This window comes from Gopherus evgoodei, unplaced genomic scaffold, assembly GCF_007399415.2.
Source record: "Gopherus evgoodei ecotype Sinaloan lineage unplaced genomic scaffold, rGopEvg1_v1.p scaffold_39_arrow_ctg1, whole genome shotgun sequence".
Classification (NCBI taxonomy): domain Eukaryota; kingdom Metazoa; phylum Chordata; order Testudines; family Testudinidae; genus Gopherus; species Gopherus evgoodei.
Genome location: NW_022060060.1, coordinates 236,495 through 258,545, shown reverse-complemented (window position 1 = coordinate 258,545; position 22,051 = coordinate 236,495). Strand labels below are relative to the sequence as shown.

General features: G+C 50.6%; 1 protein-coding gene and 1 pseudogene across 1 annotated transcript in view; one reads left to right on the top strand and one right to left on the bottom strand.

The window, feature by feature from the left end:
• LOC115642209 overlaps positions 1-1,633 on the top strand; it is a 440,558-nt gene extending 438,925 nt beyond the window's left edge. The window contains exons 17-18 of the mRNA XM_030545694.1: positions 144-313; positions 578-1,633. Of these exons, the coding sequence (XP_030401554.1) occupies positions 144-313; positions 578-586 (179 nt within the window). The 3' untranslated portion in view covers positions 587-1,633. The remainder of the gene's footprint in view (positions 1-143; positions 314-577) is intronic.
• Positions 1,634-9,334: 7,701 nt separating this feature from the next.
• LOC115642208 lies at positions 9,335-18,895 on the bottom strand (annotated as a pseudogene).
• Between the last annotated feature and the right edge of the window lie 3,156 nt (positions 18,896-22,051).

Below are 22,051 nucleotides of genomic sequence, written 5' to 3'. Positions count from 1 at the left end.
GGAGAGACCCTCATCTTGTGCTACTCTTAACACAGGAGCCCTATTGGAAGCATTAGCATTGGAGAGGTGGCACTGAATGAGTCCCTCCCTATCAGTCATATCCCCATCCCCCAATGACCCTGGCACCTCCTGTCTTTCGGCAGAGTCCTGGCACTGCTCCGTCCTGGGCATCAACCCCTGCAGCATCCGAGACGACAGCATGGATGACTACAGTGAGTTGGACGATGCCCAATGTGTGTGGACCACGGTCTCCACCTTCATCGCCCTCTTCCTCATCACGCTCTTCTACAGCGGATTCGTCACCTTCATCAAGGTGAAAAGGGGGCTTGGGCATGAACCAGGAGAGGATGGGTGAACCTGGGCTGGCTGAGAAAGAGCTACCAATCCATCTACCCGCCTACAATGTCTGTCTCTCTGTCTATCCCTATACACCCCCTCTATCTATCTATCTATCTATTTATCTATCTATCTATCTATCCCCAGACATCTTCTCTCTCTATCTATCTATCTATCCACATATACACCCTCTATCTATTTATCTATCTATTTATATCTCCCTCTCTCTCTGTTTTCACAGGTGAAATAGGCACCACTCTCTCCACACAGTGAAGAAGAAGGGATGGGGTCCAATCTGCCCCTCTGTTTGCAGTTCTTTTGCCCACTTCCATTTCCCTGCCTATCCATGGCGGCTGGCCTGACCTACAGGGTAGATCATCTGGCCATGGTGATCTCCCATTACTTCCAGAGACACATGAAGAAAGAACATCAAAGAAAGGCCTTCACTGTTCCCGCCCATTTTATGAAGGCCAAGAACTATGCATACTCCATGCTAAGGGAGAGAAAGTGGGTAAAGACGTCTCCCAAAAAGATTCTTTTGATAGTTCTCTGTTCCTTCTCTCAGCCTTACCATATCAGCTCCCTAACCCCTCAAAAAATTACCTGAGCTCCCCTCTGTGCTGCTAAATCTTATTCTGTACTACCCCTCCTGAGAGTCTTAGGGGGTCACGGTTGGGGACCCAATACACCCCCCCCATCTTTCACAGGGCTTCTAAGGTGGGAAACAAACCCCACTCCATTCAAGGTTGCCAAGGACCCTGGGACCTCCTAGGGTAATACACACATACCCCCAGTCCTAGGACAGAGATGAAGGCAGTTGCAACAATCTGCATCCAGAAAAAGCCAGCTCACAGCCACTCCATGCTATCCAACCTCGCAAGAATTCATCCTCGTTCTGTTTCTCCACTCAACCCCCTGAGAGCCGAACCTAATGCTGCAGATCCCGCACTGCACCCCACTGGAACCCAGCCTAAGGCCATTCCCCCCAGGAGGTCCCCACTCTACCCAACAAGATCCTAATCCAATGGTATTGACCCCTCAAGTTCCCCACGTAACCCCACAAGAACCCAACTCCATGCTGTTTCTTCTAACAAAGCCCCAACCCTAAAAGACTCCAAACTAATGCTCTTCCTCAATAAATTCTCCCACTCAATGCTGGAAGAATCCAATCCAAATGCATTCCCTACCCATCCCTAGGAGGTTCACGGCTACTCCCCCAACAAAATCACAACCCAACCTGACAAGAACCTAACCCATACATCTTCCAATACATACGTAGCCAAACTCCACTCTTCCAGTCTGAGGCCAACTCCAAACCCAGATCTCTCATGACTAAATTCTAAGCTGTTTCCCCCATGCCAGTTACACTCACAATCTTTAATGCCCCACATCCCATGCTACTGTAATTGCCATATATTCTGAGGTCTTGGGGCTTTTTGTACAAACGACATGTTATAACATTGTATTGATTTACATGCACCTGCATTATTTTCTGTTGCATTGCAATAGCCTGCATTGTTTTGCTTTGCATTGGCTTTCCTGAATTTGCATTGCATTGCCAGGGACTGCATAGTGCTGCATTGTAGCATGGCATCATGCCTTATTGCATCATACTGCATTGCTTGTACATGGTGTTCTTTCATGCTACCCTGTTGCATTGCCTGGTAGTGCACCAATTTATACTGTGTTGTGCTGTCAAGAGCTATAGAAACATAGAAATGTAGGGTTGGAAGGGACCTCGAGAAGTCATCAAGTCCAGCCCCCTGGGCTGAGGCAGGACCAAGTACATCTAGACTGTCGCTGAGAGGTGTTTGTCCATCCTGTTTTTCAAAACCTTCAATGACGGGGATACCACTATCTCCCTTGGAAGCCTATTCCAGAATACAATGACCCTGGGAGCTAGAAAGATTTTTCCTAACATCGAACCTAAATCTCAATTGCTGAAGATGTATTTGTCTTACATTTATTATTATTAATCATGTTTATTATGGTTTTCTGTAGGACCAACCAAGGATGGGGTCCCATTGTGCCAGGGGCTGCACAAACACAGAGTAGCAGCCGTTCCCTGCCTGAAACAGTTTATAGTCTCAACAGACAGACGCAAGGTGAGGGAAGGGGTAGAACGCGCCAGCACAGTGAACGGTACGATGGTGGCAAATGACACGTTAGTGCTGCAATTTTTTTAAGGTGGGTTTAATTAGGAGGGGATCAGCTAAATGACAGACAAGTGCAGGGAGGTTGAAAGGGCGGGAGGTGAGGGGGACAGTGCAGGGGAGAAGCGAGGCAGGTGTGAGGTGGAGTCAAGGTAAGGAGTAGGTGGGGGAGGAAAGGAGAAGGTTGGCGCAAACAGCCAAGCAGCACAAAAAGGAGAAAGTCCAGTTTGAATTCCAGAAAGTTCTGTGACCATGTGAAGGTCCCTGCTTTGTATTGCATTTGTTCACATTGCAGCGAGCCTTTGCATGGCATTGTGTTGCACTGACTTGCCTTGTGAGTGGAGCTGTGTGAATAACTGATTTGGGGGTTCACTGGCCAGTCTGACTTTAAAAAAAAATCATTTGGGGGGGACCTGAACCAACATTTTTCAGAATTTCTGGCAAATCAAAAATTAAAAACTATCATTTCAGGTGAAACAAAATAATTTGTTCAGCTTGAAATAAAACACTTTGTTCCAATTTCAGGGGGTATTTTTTAAAATGTTTTTAACATTTTAAAAATAAAATTGAAGGAAATTCTGAAACTCAAAGTCATCTCAATCCAAACAATTGAAACATTTCATTTCAAAAATATCAAAATGAAAATTTCAACATTTGGGGAGATTTTTAAGGTTGTTGTTTTGATTTAAACAATTTGCTAGAAATGATATGAATTTGCTATGTTTCAGTCAGCCCAAATCTGCATTTTTCAATGAAAGAAGTTTCACCTGAAAAAAAATTCGCCCAACACTGGTGATAATGAACCATTGCCCAGCATTGCATTGTGGTTAGCCATTTCATTGGGTCATAGTGCAGTGCGCTGCATGGTTTAGGATAAGAACTGTATGATGGAGCTGTTCCCGACAGCACGGGATTGAACTTGATGACCTGAGAAGTCTCTCTAGGCCTACGTTCCTATGCCTTGTATTGTTTTACCAGGAGTGTGCTGCTGCCATAAGTTCACTGTTTCACTCTATCAAAGGACCTTGTATCACATTATATCACACTAGATTCCATTGGATCACACTGCATCTTGATTTTAGTCCAGTCTATCACATGGTATTGCATTAATCCGCACAGTAACATGTTCTGAGCCAACTCACCACCAATTGTTTTGAGTTGTGCTGTCTAGCTGGAACATCCATCATGCTTTGGCGTCTAAATAAAATTTTGTTTTCCATAAAATCCAATTTCTTTCTGTTTTGCTGGCAATTTTTCTTCAGGCTACTGTCTCTGAGAGTTGGTGACATCAATGAAGGTTCTGATTTTTATCTAAAAAGTGATGAAGAAAAAGTCACCTAGTTGAGAGGAGGGTTGGTCATCTGGTTAAGATCTAGGTTCAGTTCTGTGGCCTGCATGTATGAAGATCTAGAAGATCTAAGTTTAGTTCTGCAGACTCTATGTATGACTTTTAGACAAGTCACTGATCCTTTCTGGGCAAAATTTTCTAAAGCACCTAAGTCCCATTTTCAAAAGGAACATAGCTATTTAGAACTTAAATCCCACCGATTTTGGCTTCACAGAGCGTTAAGTGATTAACCTGCTCAGGCACTTTTGAAAATTACACACCTAGAGCAGGGGTCGCCGCTGTGTAGGGAAAGCCCCTGGTGGGCCAGGCCAGTGTGTTTACCTGCCCCATCCGCAGGTCCGGCCGATCACAGCTCCCACTGGCCACGGATCGCTGCTCTGGGCCAATAGGGGCTGCTGGAAGCAGTGGTCAGTAAGTCCCTCGGCCTTAGAAAGTTTTTCCTACTATCTACACTGGGATGAATTCAGGTTGGAACAGATGCATAGAAGGGCTGCGAGGATGATTAGGGGAATGGAAGACCGGTTTTATAAGAGGAGACTGGAAGAGCTGGGCTTGTTTAGCCTAGCAAAACCCAGACTGAATGGGGGTTTGACTGCTCTGTGTATGTATATCAGGTAAGCGAACACCCTGGAGGGAAGCTCTTGAAGTCAAAGCACAAGAACAAATGGTAAATTTCCCATGAGTAAGTTGAGGAAATTAGAAGCTTGGAAACCATCTAAAAATGGAGGTTTTGGAACCACCTCCCACCAGAAGTAGTGGGGGGGAAACACCATAACTAGTTTTGAGATGGAGCTTGATACATTTATGAATGGGATTATATGATGGGGTTGCCTGTCATTTCAGGTGACTAAACTTGATGACTATAGAAGTCTCTTCCAATCCCACTCGGCACCTATCTGCATCTTTAGGCAACCGAATGCTTTTCCAAATCTGGGCCTTAGGCATTTTTGAAAATGTTACCATCAGTCCCTTCTGAAAATCATCAGCTAATCTTTAAAACACTAAGGCCAATTTTAAAAAATTTCAGAGCCCTGAATGTAAGTCAAGAGCCCAACTCTCATTTTCCCCTCTAAAGCCAACTGGATTGACTTTTGGGAGTAAGGAGACAGTAGGATCTGGGTTTACGCAGAACTTCTGAAAATCTAGCCACTTCTTTAAAGGCTTTAATATGCATTAAGATGTCCATCTTTAGAGGCTCTAAGTGGAAAAAGTTGACCCTGCTCCTTAAATTTATATGACACCCCCTGTCTTTACTTCCTTTGCATTTCTCTTGACCTGGTCTTAGGTTTGTCTACTAGGAAATCTCAGAAACTAATGTTTGTAAAGCCCCCATCTAGTCCAGTCGTCCAGCTCAAGGTTGTTGTTTAATGTATCACCCAAGAGCTAACCTCAGTAGACTCAAAGAATCTCCCTCAAGTCCTCTCTGCTCCATCTCCACCCCGGGCAGGACTGACCCCAAGGCTTTCTCCACCTGAGTCTAGTTTAAAATGAATACTGGGGTTTCCAACAGGTCACTGTGAGATAGGCACAAAACTTATACTGTCAGTCAAAAGGATTTGGGCACAGCACTCTTTTAAACCCCTTTAAAAATCCCACCCCAAGTGCTCAGCTAGGAAGTCATTAGCCAAGGTGATATCATAGAGTGGAGCATAGTTTGTCCATTTCTTGAAGATGGGCTAGACTGGGGAGTGGGGTCTGGTGGGTTAGAGCAGAGGAGCCCAGGAGTCAGGACTCCTGAGTTCTATTCCCACCTCAAGGAGGGGAGTAGCATCTAGTGGCTTAGAGTGGGGATACTGGGTGTCAGGACTCCTGGGTTCTGTTCCTGTCTTTACTACTGAGTCATTGTTGGGGAACCCGGTGCCTCAGTTTCCCCAATGGTTATAATAATGGTTACCTACCCCACAGTGGGGGTTTAGGGGGTCTGTGAAAATTAACAACACTTGGATGACAGCTGCTAGTTAGCAGAGCCAAGGGTTTGAATAATTTACAGCATGTTGTTCACTTTGTTTTTCACCACCAAGCCCACAAGGGCTGTATTTTTTAACTTAGTCATCAATGGCCTTCCATTCTGAGCTTCGCAAATCAAATCTGCCCCTAGCCATGCCAGTCTTCTACCCCAGAATGTCTCAAAGGGGAAACATCTGCTGCCAGCTGTTTTGATAAACAGGACACAGATGTTCTCAGACAGGCTAAATTGGAGAACGGTTCTTGGCCTAACCACAAAGACCTTCAGCGCGTGATACAAGGGGAAACGAAGAGTAAATTTAACCTTCCCTGAAATTAACCTATTTGCTCATGCTCTGAGAATGACTCGAGGGCTTAAGGCAGATGAACAACTGAACATCAGCTCGCAGAATGCTGCTGAAGCTAAGAGGGTGAATGCAAGCTCAGGACTTGGGATGTCTAAGCAGGGGAACATCAAGAAATAAACTGGACATTTAATGGACTCTATGGGCTCTTTCAATGGGATTTCCATGGGATTCCCTTTGAGATACACAGGACTGGAAGGGACCTCTGGGGTCATAAACTTATTAAGCAAGATCCTAAAACTTTTGCCCCCTTCTCCTCCTAGGTGAAGATGGTTCCTGAACCCCTTCCTGTGTTGGTTAGAAACCTTCTTCTCCTTTCTAGACTCAGATTATTCCTGGCCATTTCATACCCACTGGTTCTTGTCCTTTAGCACCAGTAGCTCTTCCCCAGCCTGGTGCTTATCAATAACGAGGAGAAATAATGGCTCAGTTGAACGAGGCTGACAGTGATTTCAACACACACACAGCTCAGATTTCTCCCTAAATTTGATTTCCAGAGCATCCAGAGTCTAACATTGGCACTGATGGGTAACTAGTACCTCTGGGGATCAGGTCACTTCCAGGTAGGGGAACAAGGAGTGTGACTTCAGGCACTAGTGTTTGCAGATGTCCATCTCTATAAACTGGATAAACTTTCCCCGCCCCACAGAACGTGCACCTCTAGGGAGGGTGAGTTGCAGAACTGACAGAGAAAAGCTCAGTGAAAATCCTGAGGTCACGGGACAAAGATAAAAGAATCCATCACCCCACCAGTGGTCAGAGCAAAGGGGGACTTTAAAGAGGCAGAATTAACCAGGCTATGATCCAACTGGGGAGGTACTCAAGTTCTCGGGGGCAAGTGCCCAAGGATTTATGACAATTCGTCAGGTCTCCCAACTTTCAACTCATTCAGAATATGTTGGCTTCTACATATGATGACACCTAACAGAGAGGGCGATTAGCTAGATAAATGTGGGGAGGACTGGATGGATGGATGGATGGATAACAGGGGACTGGAAGATACAGTGAGTAGTGTTCTCATAGGTTAAATCCCACAAAACCATCCTCTAATGCAGCAACCAATTTTTTAATCCATTTTATTTTGGATCAAACACACAATTCCCATGTAAGTTGCACATTAAACAACAGAGCAAATGAGAGACTCTTCTCCCTTGACAGAGTCCAGATTGACCAGCCCTCAGGACACTACAGACCTGCAAACACACACACACACTCCCACACACAAGGAAATCCGGTCCTTGCCATGGGACGGGAGTGGAGGGTTGAGGGGAATGGGGTTGAGTTCAAGCTCCAGTGTGGGCTGTCCCTTGGGGACATCCGGGGAAGGACTCTGCCCTCCCTGCTCTGGGCTCTGCAGAGCTCAGACCCTTCAGTGGCCGTTGTGGCACCCTCTGAGTTGATGTGGAACATGGTCCCTCCAGTAGTCCGGAGAAAGGGCGGGAGCCTGGGAGGGCTGACAATGGAGGGAGGGAATGAAGAGGATGAAGCAATGCTGTCCCCCTCCTAGGAGCCTGGAGCCAGGCACTCCCTGCACCTGTGGGACACAGAGAGCAGAGGGGTTCAGCCGGTGCCATTGGACTTGGCGTTGGGCTCACGGGCAGCATCCTACGCTGGGAGAGCAAGGCCAGAGGGGTCCTTTGGGACCATCTAGCCTGTCCTGCTGCGTAGCCCGGGCCATGGACCTGGCCCAGTCACGCCTGCGTCCTGCCAGGGTCTCTGCATTGAGCTGGAGCTCAACTTCCAGACAGAGACACCGGCCTTGTCAAACCGCCTCAGGGAACTGCCACTGCCCACCAGGTGCCGCACACCAACTCCCTGGGGAGACACGGCTGTCTAAGCCAATTCTGCTTCTGGTTCCAGGTCCCAGCACCATGTCCCAGCCACAGAACCGGCTTCACAGGCTGCTATGGCCCTTTGTGCATCTGGGCCCCACTACAGATCCTTAGTGATCATGGCTGAGTGGTTGGTGATTGACGCTCATTGGTCCTTGAACATTTGTTCTGGTTTCCTAATTAGTGATCATTCCTTTTTGGTCATTGATCATTCATTGCTGATTATTGATAAGTGATTATGATCAGTTAATAATTACTAGCAGCTTATTAATGGTTGATGCTTGATCCTTGAGCCAGCTCCAGCCCCACTCCTGCCTTGTTCCCATCTGGCTCCAGCCCTGCTCCTGCCTTGTTCCCATCTGGCTCCAGCCCTGCTCCTGCCTTGTTCCCATTTGGTTCCAGCCTTGTTCCTGTCCTGGCCCCAGGCTTTCCTCCCTCCAGGTAACCTGGTCCTAAACCTGGGCTCTAATTCCTGACTTTGGTTTGAGTCTCTGACAATGATAAAATCACACAGATGTAGGACAGGGAGAGACCTGGAGAGGTCGCCTAGTCCCATCTCCTGCTGTGGGGCAGGACTGAGTAATAACTCGTCCATCCCTGACAGGTATTTCTCTAACCTGTTCCTAAAAACCTCGAACAATGCAGGCTCCACAACCTCCCTGGACAATTTGTTCCACTATTTATCCAGCCTGATAGTTAGGAAGTTTTTTCCAGTGTTCAAACTAAACTGCCATGGCTGCAGTCTAAGCCCATTGCTTCTTGTCCTGTCCTCACAGGATAACGAGTGCAATTTTCACCCTCCTTTTTGTCACAACCTTTTATGTATTTCAGAAATGTTACCATGTCATTCCCCCGCCCCCACCACCCCAGTCTTCTCTGTTCCACACTAAACAACCCCAGTTCTTTCAATCTCCCCTCACAGCTCATGTTTTCTAGCCCTTAAATGATTTTTGTTGTTCTCCTATGGCCTGTCTCCAACTTTTCCTCATCTTTCCTGAAATGTGGTGCCCATCACTGGACACAAGACTCCAGCTGAAGCCGTATCAGCGCGGAGCAGAGCAGAAGAATTACTGCTTGTATCTTGCTCGCAGCACTCCTGCTAATACAGCCCAGAATTTGGTTTTTCCCCAAAAACATTACATTATTGACTCATATTTAGCTTGTGATGCAGTCTGACCCCAGATCCCTTTCCACAGTCAGTTCCCGTTCTGCATGTGGGATACTGGTTCTTCGTTCCCAAGTGATTACCTTGCATTTGTCCTCGCTGAATTTCATCACTGACTGTGGGTGACTGGGTAGTTCCCAAGGACGGCTGATGGCTGGTGGCTGCATGCTGATGGGCTGGGATAGATTACTGAGCACTGGTTATTGCTAGAAGCAGTGAAGTGTGACCATGAAGGTAGCGGTTGCTGTTACCTTAAGCAGCGTGACGCCGGCGCTGTACAACAGGCTGAGCAGGAAGAGAGCAATGAAGGCAACAGGTGTCCAGAGACCGTCAGATTCCTCCTCTCCTCCTTCAGCATCGATGCCTTGGTCCTCCACTGGGCAGTGAGGAGCTGGGGGTGAGATAAAGGGGCCGGTTAGAGAGGCCTCTTCGTTAAGCCAAGGAGCTGAGTGGGCACAGCAGGGAGCTCTGGTCTGTGCTCTTGGCAGGAGCTCCTGTCCAGGGCCAGAGACAGAGGGCTCCCTGCCAGGGGACACTGGGTGGGCTGCAGGTGGAGACTCCCTGTCACAGGCTGCAATTCTCAGAGCAGCCTCAGGGATTTCAGCCCCCAACTTCCATTACATTTCACACCCTTTGGCTCCTTTGCAAACTCCAGCCAGCAGCACTTCATGCCCCTCCCCGAGCATGCCCTCCCCCTCCCTTGGCCAGCCAGGGAACTGGGCTGAGACCTGCCAGTACAGAACTCAATGGGGCCAGGCACACCCATCAGACAGCAGCATCTTCCCAGTCAATGCCAGCTTGAGTTGTGCTGGGACCGGTTCCTCGGCAGTGGCGGCACCAATTCCCCCACCACCAAAACTCCCTATTTTGGGGACCTGGGGAATTTACCCACAGAGCTGTTCTGAGACCTCCCACAACTCGTACCATCCCAGAGGGAGTGTGGTCCAATGAACAGACCACTGGGATGAGACTCAGGACTCCCATGGGTCTATTCCCAGCTCTGTCATTGACATTGTGGGACCTCAGGCAATTCACCTCCTTTCTCTCTGCCTCGGTTTCTCTTCACACCCTTTCTCTGTTTGGACATTAAGCTCTTCTGGACAGAAACTGTCAATTACTCTATGTGCATGCAGCTCCTAGCGCATTGGGGTCCCAAACTCAGTGGAGACCTCTACACACTACTGTAATACACCTAATAATGGGACCATCTGATGCAAACAACTTTAAAGCCACTACCCGCTTGGACTTCATTTCAATCCATGCTCTGAGAAGGGGGAAGATATGTTGACCATCGCCACATTTGGGCAACACCTGACCAACCCACCCACAAGCCCGAAGGAAATGGGGAAAGGCATGGCAGCTCCATCAGTAACACCCTGAGCTTCCTCATATTGTCATGACGCTGGAAACAGAAGTGATGGCCCCTGTAGCGAGGCAGTCTGGTTCCCCACCACCTCAGAGAGGGACGAGGCCCTCTGGACATCAAAGTGGGCAGAGCCAGTGGAGCTTGCGCCCGCCCCCCAGAGGTCAGGGAACAGGACAGAAGTAGAAAAGCCCAACCCCAGAACTCCCTAGAGCCCTGGCCACCGGAGAAGTCAGACGCCTGTGGCAGAGCTCCTGGTGGGGAGACTCCTGCAGTCTGCGGCTGATCCAAGGACTGGATTGATCAGCCGAGGCCGTGATGCTGACCAGGTCTCGGTGAAGCTGTTAAGTCTGCCTCTGGCAAGCTACCCAGAGGAGAACCCGGAGGAGCCCATGATGCTGTGTTCTTGGGCCCTGATCCTTTCATCTCAGATCTGCTAAAGCTTCATCAGGGGACGTTTGAGTCATAAGGCAGAGGTCTCTAGTTCTATTCTGGATCACCCTGATTTTGGCCATGGACATTGGACTACAACAGGTTTTCTCAAACAGGGGTCACCACTTGTGTAGGGAAAGCCCCTGGAAGGCCGAGCCGGTGTGTTTACCTGCCCCGTCGGCAGGTCCGGCCAATCGCGGCTCCCACTGGCCACGGATCGCTGCTCCAGGCCAATGGGGGCTGTGGGAAGCGGCATGGGCCAAGGGACTTACTGGCTGCCACTTCCAGCAGCTCCCATTGGCTCGGAGCAGCAATCCGTGCCCGGCGGGAGCCGCAATGGGCCGGACCTGTGGACGGGGCAAGTAAACACACTGGCCCAGCCCACCAGGGGCTTTCCCTACACAAGCAGCAACCCCTGTTTGAGAAACCCTGGACTATAACCTGAAAAACTCGTTCAAGGGACTCTTTGCAACTCTGAAGCCAACCACCTCTGCTATGAAACTGACCTAAGAACTCAAGTCCTACCTTTATGTATGTGTCTTTTAACCAGTACTCACTCTCTCACTCTTATCTTTCTTAATAAATTGTAACTTACTTCATAAGAATTGACTGTTTGGGTAAGATCTGAAATACTCATTGACCTGGTGGGTGATGTCTCCAATCCTTTGGGACTGACAGAACTTCTATATGATGAACAAGATTTTCAGTAATCCTCATCCTGTCTGGGTGGGAGCTCAAGGCTGGGTTGCTTTAAGGGAGCTGTATTTCTGTCTTCTGGGTAACGAGTAAGGTATTGTAGAAGCTGTTTTGTTTCTAGTTTGGTGAATCTATCAGGATAACCACCAGTCGGGGGGATTGGCTGCCCCATTCTTTGCAATTTGTCCCGATTGTGTGATCTCAGCATGGCCCCCCAGGGACCCCAGTCACTCTCCATGCAGGTACTTATACATATCATTGAAGCCAACTATTGAATGTCTCTTTCATAAGCTCAACTGATTCAACTCCTCCTCTCTCTCACTGGAAGGTATTTTCTCCAGCCCTCTAATCATTTTTCTAGCTCTCTTTTGCACCCTCTCCAATTTTTCAACCTTCTTTTTGAATATTGGACAAGAGAATGGCCACAGTGCATGGGACCAATTCTCCAGCTACCACAGTATCCTGTCTTCCAACAGTGGCAGATACCAGATGCATCAGATGAAAATGGACCAGAATGGGACAACGGTCAAATGATTAATCCACTGTCATACAGTCCCAGCATCTGACCATAAGAGACTTAGGGACATCAAGAACATAAGGTTGCATCAATGACCTGCTTGGCTAATAGTCATTGATGGACCTATTCTCCATGAATTTATCAAATTCTTTTCTGAACCCAGTCAGGCTTTTGGACTTCACAACATCCTTAGTCAACAAATTCCACAGCTTGACTCTGTTGTGTGATTGCTGTAAACCTGTGGCCATTTAATTTCATTGGGTGAACCATGGTTCTTGTGTTATGTGAAGGAGTAAATAACACTTCCTTTTGTCACACGAGTCATGAGTGTATTGACCTCTGTAAAATCCCCCCAGTTGTCTCCCTAGATGAACAGTCCCAGCCGCTTTAATCTCTTCTCATATGGAAGCTGTTCCATAGCCCTGATCATTTCTGTTGCCCTTCTCTGAACCTTCTCTATTTCTGTTCTATCTCTTTGGCGATGGGGTGACCAGAACTGTGCACAGCAGTCGAGGTGTGGGCGTGCCGTGGATTTATACAGAGGCAATGTGGTATTTGCTGTCTTATTATCTGTCCCTTTCCTAATGATTCCCAACATGTCGTTACCGCTTCTGACCATAGCTGCAGGTTCACCCCAGAACCGGATGCTGTATTCCAGTGTCAGTCTCCCCAGTGCCGTACTCAGAAGTGAAATCACTTTCCCTGGTCACCACCCCCCTGGTCACACATCCAGGGACAATGGGGACGGAGCTCGTGGCAATGAAAGATCCTAACTCAGTCTCACCCTGATGCCTAGCTCCCTGCAGACATAACATCAGATTCCTGGGGGCTCTGCCTCTGCATCTTATGTGGTCAGGTGAGGACGCATCTGCTAGTGGTTCTGACGCCATAGCAGCCAGGGCTACATTGCTAGACAGATGCGATGGTTAAGATGCAAGTTGGAGATGGGAAAACAGGGCTCTATTCCCATCTCTCCCACTGATCTGCAGTGTGACCAGAGACAAGCCACTTGGGCTGGGGCCTTTAAAGGACTCTTAGGCAGTTAGTTGCCACTGAAATAAATTCATAATTCCAAGGGGAGTTGGGCATCTCACCCCTCTGAGCATCCCGGATATAATCCTTTTGTGCCAAAATATCCCCTCCCAGCCTCTCTGTGGACAGGGATGGACAGCTAGACTCATGACACTGCATGAGGAAGGATGGATGTTGTAGAAGCTAATATAGACAGATGACACTGCAGATGTTGGATGGATGGACAGGATTGCAAAAGGGAGAACAGACAAACTCAGATATTGCCAACCGAAATATGGATAAACAGACACAGTGCAGAGAGAGAGATTTGCAAGTGGGCAGGAAAATGGACAGCTAGTAAAGAGGGGGAAACAGACACAAGTACAGCAGAGGATAGAATGGATGGATAGATCCTGCCACAAGGAAACACCAAAGGGTTATTGGAGAGGGATGAGAACCAGGAGTCCTGGCTGCCAACCCTGACACAACCCCCCTGCTATAACCCACTAGACCCCCACACACACACTCTGCCCCCAGAGCTGGAAAAAGAACCCAGGAGTCCTGACTCTCCATCCCCTTCTCTCTCATTAATTTGCACATTTCATCCCACCCACAGATGTGTAACACCCAGTCTCACTGACCTGAAACCGGATCAGAGCTGGTGACCCCTAGAGACAAAAGGATCCATGTCCCATTCACTACACCCTGAGCCAGGCAGATTGGGGCAAGTGTCCCCTACAGGGGAAAGGCTGAGTTCTAACCTTGAATCTTGAGGATGGTCTTGACAATGGCCGACGGGATGTCTCGGTGTTTCATGGTGCAGGTGAACTCCTCCCCCGCCTGCCACTCCTCCACGCACACCCGCAGGATGCTGGTTGCACTGTAGGTACCATCTTCCTGCAGCACCGGATCCCTGGAGACCACGGCCAATGGGCCCCCGCTACCCCGGTTCCAGGACACCTCCAGGTTGCTGGGGTCTACATGCCGCTCACCAAACAACTGATGGTGGCGTTCTGCGCTATGTAGAGGTCCTCCAGGGAAGGCAGAAGGAGAGACACCTTCAGTGGGTGTTGATTACAGTTGCTGCCACCTGGTTAGGGGCAGGAGGCAACGTTGAGGGCTGGAATGAGCCAATACTCAGGAGGCACCAGCTGATAAATGAGTACCTCTGCCTCAGGGGAACAAAGCCGAGGGGCTGTTTGGGAAGGGCCCGAGGATCATTGGGATGGGAAATAGGGCACTGGCTTCCCTGATGGAAGGGGCACGATCCTCATCTCATGGGGCATCAAGAATAATGACTGAGGCTTTCCAACACACCCCGGGATTGGGATTGGGATTTCTGGGTCCCATTATTATTATTTGGGTCTCTGGGTCCCATGAGCAGATCTGAAGGCCTCTGGCTCCCATGGGACAAAGACCCATTGGTGAAATCACGGCAGGGGACAGACCTGCCATGTTTGCTCAAATCAGGGGCCTTCCAGTCTCAAATTCATGAACCCAACAAAGATGGCAGAGATGACAGCTGGGACACAGAGAGGAGAAATGACCTGCCCATGGTAATTCCTGACTCCTTTCCCCCATGCTCTAACCACTAGTCCCCACTCCCCTCCCACAGCTGGGGATAGAAACCAGCAGTCCTGGCTCCCAGCCCTCTGCTGGCACTACTAGATCCTGCATCCAGAGCTCAGGACACAACTCACATCCCCTAAACCCCTTCCCCTACACAGGCAGAAGGTGCTCTTTATATTTCACCCCAGTGATATTCTGGCTGCTGGTCTCCCAAAGTCCCTCAGGGTTGTGACCACAACTCTCACTGCAAGCCGATGTGGGAGGTGAGAGCGTGAATCCCTTTGGAAACCCCAGCATTGAAGCCTGAACTGGTGCTAGCTCCCTCACTAGCCCCTGGGAGTAATGGGGGGCCCTGGCCATATTGGGATGAACAACCCTCTCGTCGCCCTTTGGAAGCTTCAACTCACAATTCTCTGACTTCACCTTCACCTTCGCCGTTTCATTCAGCGTCATGTGCCACACCAGGCAGAAATACTGGGGCCCTGCTTCTCCTTCCCCCGTGGGCCTGGAGACTCTCAAGATGCTCTGAGTGGAGTAGGCCTCACCAGATCTGACACAGGGACACTGCTGTAGTGGGAGGCAGGGACTATGGAGCTGTTGTGCTCCCAGCAGAGGTTGACGTCTGCCGGGAAGAATCCAGTGACGTCACGGAGGAATGTGTGGAAATCTTTCTTCCCTGGAGTTTCCTCTGAATCCAGGCAGGAGACAGTGGCTGAGACAGTAGGCACGTGGGCAGGGTAGGCTGGAAGGGACAGAGATGTGAGATGAAGCTAATTTCTCTCCCAGGGATGGAATATGTCTCCTCTTAGTCCCTTGGTGGAACATGTGAGGGGTGGCCAACCTTGGCCATATTTATTATGGTATTTGCTGTTTTTCCTTAAATCCACAGCTTATGCTATGACCATGGAATCTCAGCTTTCATTTAGGGTCTATCCCCACTGGCTGTAAAGAAAAGTCTGAAAACATGATCCCCACTCACTCCCTTTGTTCCTGACTCACAAACCAGGAAGCAAATAATAGCAGCCCAACATTTATTAACATTTCTAGATTTTTTGCACCTGTTTCACAACTTTGTGCTTTGAAAAATTGAAAAGGGCTCATAGAAGAGCCTCAGTGATGATTCAGTAGCTGTAAATGAGAGATTTAAGGAGCTATATTGATTCAGTTCAGGGTAAACTGAAGATGTGACTTGAATAGTGTATGAATACCTTCCCGGGGATAAAACATCAGGTACTAAAACAGGGTTTCTCAAACAGGGGTCGCCGCTTGTGTAGGGAAAGCCCCTGGCAGGCTGGGCCGGTGTGTTTACCTGCCCCATCTGCAGGTCCCGCCGATCGCGGCTCTCACTGGCCGTGGATCCTGCTCCGGGCCAATGGGGGCTGCTGCAAGCAGCATGGGCCAAGCGACTTACTGGCAGCCGCATCCAGCAGCTCCCATTGGCCTGGAACAGCGATCCACGGCCAGTGGGAGCCACGATCAGCCAGACCTGTAGATGGGGCAGGTAAACACACGGGCCCGGCCAACCAGGGGCTTTCCCTACACAAGCTGCGACCTCGCTTTGAGAAACCCTGTACTAAAAAGTTCTCTAATCTAGCAGAAAAGGCAGAACAAGAACCAATGGCCGGAAACTGAAACCAGACACGTTCAAATTCGTTGTAAGGCAACAATATGAGAAGAAAACCATTAGAACAAACTATCAAGAGAAGTGGTGGATTCTCCATCTCCTGAGGGGTTCCAATCCAGACGGGACGTGTCTCTAGATGAAGCGTTAGTCAAAGATATGTTACTGAGCTCGACGAAGGGATAAATGAGTGAAATACTCTGGCCAGGGAAACATGAGGTCTGACTAGATGACCTAATGATCCCTTCTGGCCTCAGACTCAATGAATCTACCTTTGATGGACCATCTTAACCCTACTTTCTATCTTCTGTCCCTCATCACCTCTTCTGAGGGCCCCGGCTGAATCACCACTTTGAAAGACCCAGGAAATATCCACCAGATCCTCCTCTATTGCCTCACCTCCCTACTGGAGTCTAGTGAATTGCAAGGCCTTCATTTTCCATGGCAGAAGCTGGTCTGAGAACATGCAGCCTGACTATTATTGTGGTGGTGTCTACCAGCCCAGACTGAGACCACAACCCACTCCTGCGAGCCAGCGAAGTGACGTGAAAGAGAGCCCCTGTTCCAGAAACAGACACCAGCTGAGAGAAACAAAGGACCCTTATCCCCACTTTGCAGGCTTGGGCACAGAGCGAGAGTAAAGTGACTTTGGCTGAGTTCACACAGGGAGTTGGGAGTTACACGCGGACGTACTCACTTGTATCCATGAGTGGCATATCCTGGGTGACTTCTCCAAAAGAAGGAGGTGTCACTTTGCAAGTGAACTTGGTCCTGCTCTTCCATTACTCCAAGCTTATTTCGTGGGTGCTGATGACGCTCTGGATCCCATTGCTTTGTTCCAGGTTTCCTGTCTCTGCATCAGAGCTGGCTTTCTCATCACTTCCCAAGCCACCTGAACATCTACCAAGCTATAACCCAGCACATCACACAGGCTGTCTCCCCAATCAGGTCATCGTAAGACGGCTCGGTGACAGAGACAGATGGAGTCACTGAGGCAGGCTCAGAAATACAAAGGACTTGTTTCAATAGGGAAAGAAGAGCAGAAGACTCCATGAATTCCCTGCACCATGAAGGATACTACAGTGACGGGTGTTACAGAATCATAGAATATCAGGGTTGGAAGGGACCTAAGAAGGTCATCTGATCCAACCCCCTGCTCAAAGCAGGACTAATCCCCAGACAGATTTTTTACCCTAGTTCCCTAAATGGCCCCCTCAAGGATTGAACTCACAACCCTGGGTTTAGCAGGCCAATGCTCAAACCACTGAGCTATCCCTCCCCTCTTAGAGGGGGACTGTCAGTCCCCTAATTTGTGAGCCTCAATTTCATGGGATGTTAGAAGGAAGAAAGATAGAAATCATTGAAAAAAAGCCTCTTTCTAGCTATTGACAATCCCGTAGCACTTTCTATCTCTCCATCTACACTTTCCTGTGCAGACCTCCAGCTCTTTATTACTAATTATTCACGTACACATATCCCCTTTCTCCATCCATCCATCAGACCTGTCTTTCTACCCAGCCGTCACATCCATCTTCCCTTCCAGTCATTCCTCCTTCTATCCACACTATCTAGCTCTCTATTCATCCAGCCTGCATATCTTTCACTGCACCCATCCATCCCTCTCCCATCCACTCCTAGTATCCATCTCTCAATTGTATTTCTATGTCACCCTGGGATCTGGGCACAGTAAGAGGCTGGTTTCCAGGTAACCCTTCATCCCACCCCACCGTGCACGGCCACAGCCCCTCACCCAAGCACTCGCTGGTGTCGTGCATGGAGTACTCCATTCCCCGCACTGGGTGGGTCACTTCACAGGTGTAGATGTCCCCCTGCTCCCAGCTCTCCCTGGTGATGTTCACTTGGCTCTGGCCCACGTAGGTGCCGTTTGTGGCGTTCCCAATAGAGAAGTCCGTGGTGGGAAGATTCCTCTTCTCGCCGTTCACCAGACATTCCACTTTGGCTGCCCCTGGGCTGAATCTCAGGAGGAGGCAAACTACCTCCAGCTGCTTCTCCATGGTGTTGCGCTCACAGGAGGGGCCAAGGAGGCAAACCTCAGGATGAATTAGAGACTCACATACTGGCAGCAGAGAGACAAAATGGATACCAGCTCAGAATCATGAATCAATTGCATTTGTACGGCACCGAGCACAATGTGCTCAAGTCCTGACTGACAATAGAGAGAGGAAAGATTTACCTTTCCCTCCTTCCTTCCCTCGGCACCATTCCATCTCTCTATCACTCTGTCTATGTCATCTCTCCAGCTATCCGCCTTGTTTCCATCCATACTTCTGTATCTCCATTTGCCCACCCACCTAGCCCATGCTCCGTACCATCCTTCCCTCTCTTTCACTCTCTCCATCTTTCCCTCGTCTCTGTCCATCCATACATCCATCCCTTTTCTTCTCTATCCTCCCTTCCATGGACTTTATCATTCTATCTCCCCCACTCCCTCTGACACTTTAGTGCACCCTTCTGCCTCAGTCCTTTCCTCATTCTCTGGCACCCCAACATAGCTCACCATTCGTGATCTCCACATCTATCATTTTACGGGATGGGGTGTGCTCCACACTGCACTGGCAGGTGTTGTGTGCCAGGCCTCAGGAAAGGGCGGTGAGCTGGCTGACGAGGATGAAGGCCCTGCCACTGCTCTGTGCCGTGGCTGGGAAGTCTTGATCCCGTTGGTCACTCTGCCGGAATTCCACTTGATGTCCACGGGCTTCAGGAAATAGCCGCTAGGCAGGCTACAGTCAGCTTACAAGTGGGGTCCCCAGCTACATCGTCACAACAGGGGAACAAAGGGAACACAGAGGGGGCTTGCAGGAGCTCTGTCTGAGAGAAAGGCAAGTGAGGACATTCAGAACTGAGATCCTAAACCCAAAAAATGGTGGGACTCCAACCTCAGAAGGGGTTCTACAGAGCTTGGCATAAAACCCAGGACCCCTGGCCGTCAGCCCGCTGACCTCTCCATTCCACCACACCCCGCTCCTTCCCAGAGTCACAGATAGACCCCAGGAGTCCTGGCTCCTAACCCCCTATGCACACAAACCCACTAGATCACTCAGTCCTTTAAGAGCTTGTGATGCATACAGAGAGATATGCTGCAAGGAAACATTTGAATAGCTATCATCTCACTATTATTCCCTTTCCAGGATCAGTCTATCCCAGACCTATCGTTAGAACGGGGCAGGGCTGGGAGCCAGAACTCCTGGGTTCTGGCCTTGGCTCTGGGAAGGGACTGGGGTCTTGTGGCTTAGAATGGTGGGGCTGGGAACCAGAACTCCTGGGTTCTGTCCTTGGTTCCAGGACAGCAGTAAAGGCTGGCTCTGCACCCCATGGCAGGTTCTCTAAAAGGCCTCACCCTCACCCCCCAGAGACTTCAATCTTTTCAGAGGTCTGCAGACTCCGTGACCAAATCTCTGGTGAGACGCAGCAAACGACCAATAGGGGCCGAAAAGGGGAAGTTGAGACAAGTGACAGTTGTTTTTTCACCCCAGTGTTTGCCCCCATCCAATCCAATTTTCACACCTTCTCGCCAGCTTCAACACTGACAGCTCCTGCGTGGGCGTCACTGAGCGATAACAACCTATAATTATCTTTGGTGACCATTTGGAGGAAGAAGAGGGGATGCCCAACAGGCAAAGAAACCTCAGATGAACAATCCGACTGACACAGACCTCAGTGGATGCAGGGACACAACTCCCCGGTCTACAGTGCTGGGCCACGACCCACCATGGCTAAGAATTTGGTGAGTAAATTAGAGGAAAGTGGCTGCTAGTGGGGTGAGTACAGGGGGTCTTTTAACTCCATCGGAATGAGCCCTTTAGAGAAGAAAACTTTATAGAGAGAGGAGCAGGACTCTTGGGCTCTCTCCCCAACTCTGGCAGGGGAGTGGGGTCTGGTATTGGGGGAGGGGGTCGGAAGCCAGGACTCCTGGGTTCTCTCCCAAGCTCTGGGAGGGGAGTGAAAGCTAGGGGGTCAGAGCAGGGGGCTGGAAGCCAGGACTCCTGGGTTCTCTCCCAAGCTCTGGGAGGGGAGTGAGAGCTAGGGGGTCAGACCAGGGGGCTGGAAGCCAGGACTCCTGGGTTCTCTCCCCAGCTCTGGGAGGGGAGCTGGGGCAAGTGGGTCAGAGAACAGGGCTGCGAGCCAGGACTCCTGGGCTCTCTCCTCAGCTCTGGGAGGGCAATGGGGTCTAGTGGGTTAGAGCTGGGGGGGCCAGGTGGGTAACACAGGCCAGGCTGTGCCCTTGCCCCCAGGCAGAGATGGGGGAACAGAGGTGCTTTTCTCACACTCCACTTATAAGCTGTGATAACAGCTTTGAAAGGGGTCCAGAGCTGAACTAGCAGGGGGCTGCACATCAGGAGATCGGGAGTGAGGGGCCCCAGGAGAGCTGGGTGGGGGCAGGGCTGGGCTAGCAGAGGTCTGCGGGTCAGGAGTGAGGGGCACTGGCAGAGCTGGGGGGGGCAGGGATGGGCTAACACAGGATGCAAGTTGGGAGTGAGGGGCACCGGTAGGGCGGAGGGGGCCAGGACTGGGCTAGCAGGGGCTGCGGGTCAGGAGTGAGGGGCCCCAGCAGAGCTGCAGGGAAGCGCAGGGCTGGGCTAGTAGAGGGCTGTGGGTCGGGAGTGAGGGGCAACGGCAGAGCTAGAGGGGGCAGGGCTGGGCTAGCAGAGGGCTGCACATAAGGCGTGAGGGGCACTGGCAGGGCTGCAGGTGAGCCCAAGGCTGGGCTAGCAGGGGATGCAGGTCAGAAGTGAGGGGCCCCAGCAGAGCTGCAGGGAAGCGCAGGGCTGGGCTAGTAGAGGGCTGTGGGTCGGGAGTGAGGGGCAACGGCAGAGCTAGAGGGGGCAGGGCTGGGCTAGCAGAGGGCTGCAGGTTGGGAGTGAGGGGCAATGGCAGAGCTGGAGGGGGCAGGGCTGGGCTAGCAGAGGGCTGTGGGTCAAGAATGAGGGGCACCAGCAGAGCTGGGAGGGACAGGGATGGGCTAGCAGGGGCTGTGGGTCGGGAGTGAGGGGCACTGGCAGGGCGGGGGGGGCAGGGCTGGGCTAGCAGGGGCTGCAGGTTGGGAGTGAGGGGCACTGGCAGAGCAGGGGGGCAGGGCTGGGCTAGCAGGGTATGCAGGTCGGGAGTGAGGGGCACCGGTAGGACAGAGGGGTGGAAGGGCTGGGCTAGCAGAGGGCTGTGGGTCAGGAGTGAGGGCCATCAGCAAAGTTGGGGGCAGCCCAGGGCTGGGCTAGCAGGAGGCTAAAGTTTGGGAGGGAGGGGCACCAGCAGAGCTGTGGGGGAGGTGTGGGGGAGCCAGGGCTGTGGTGGGTATCAGGGGGCTGCAGGTTGGGAGTGAGGGGCTCCGTCAGGGCTGGAGGGGGCAGGGCTGGGCTGGCAGGGGCTGTAGTTTGGGAGTGGGGGGCACTGGCAGAGCTGAGTGGGGGAGGCCAGGACTGGGCTAGCAGGGGCTGCACATCGGTAATGGGGAAACCGGCTGAGTGGGGGGGGGACCCCAGGTCTTGGCTAGCAGAGGCTGTGGGTCAGGACTGAGGGCCATTTGCAGACGTGGGGTGCTCAGAGTTGGGGGGCTGCAACTAGACAATCAGGGGAATAGCTGAATACTTTTAAGGGGATTTTATTGTCTCCTATCTTTAGCCCAGTAATAAATATTTGCAAACAAAATCTTTCTAAACTGAGGCACAAATTTCCCCTTTGGC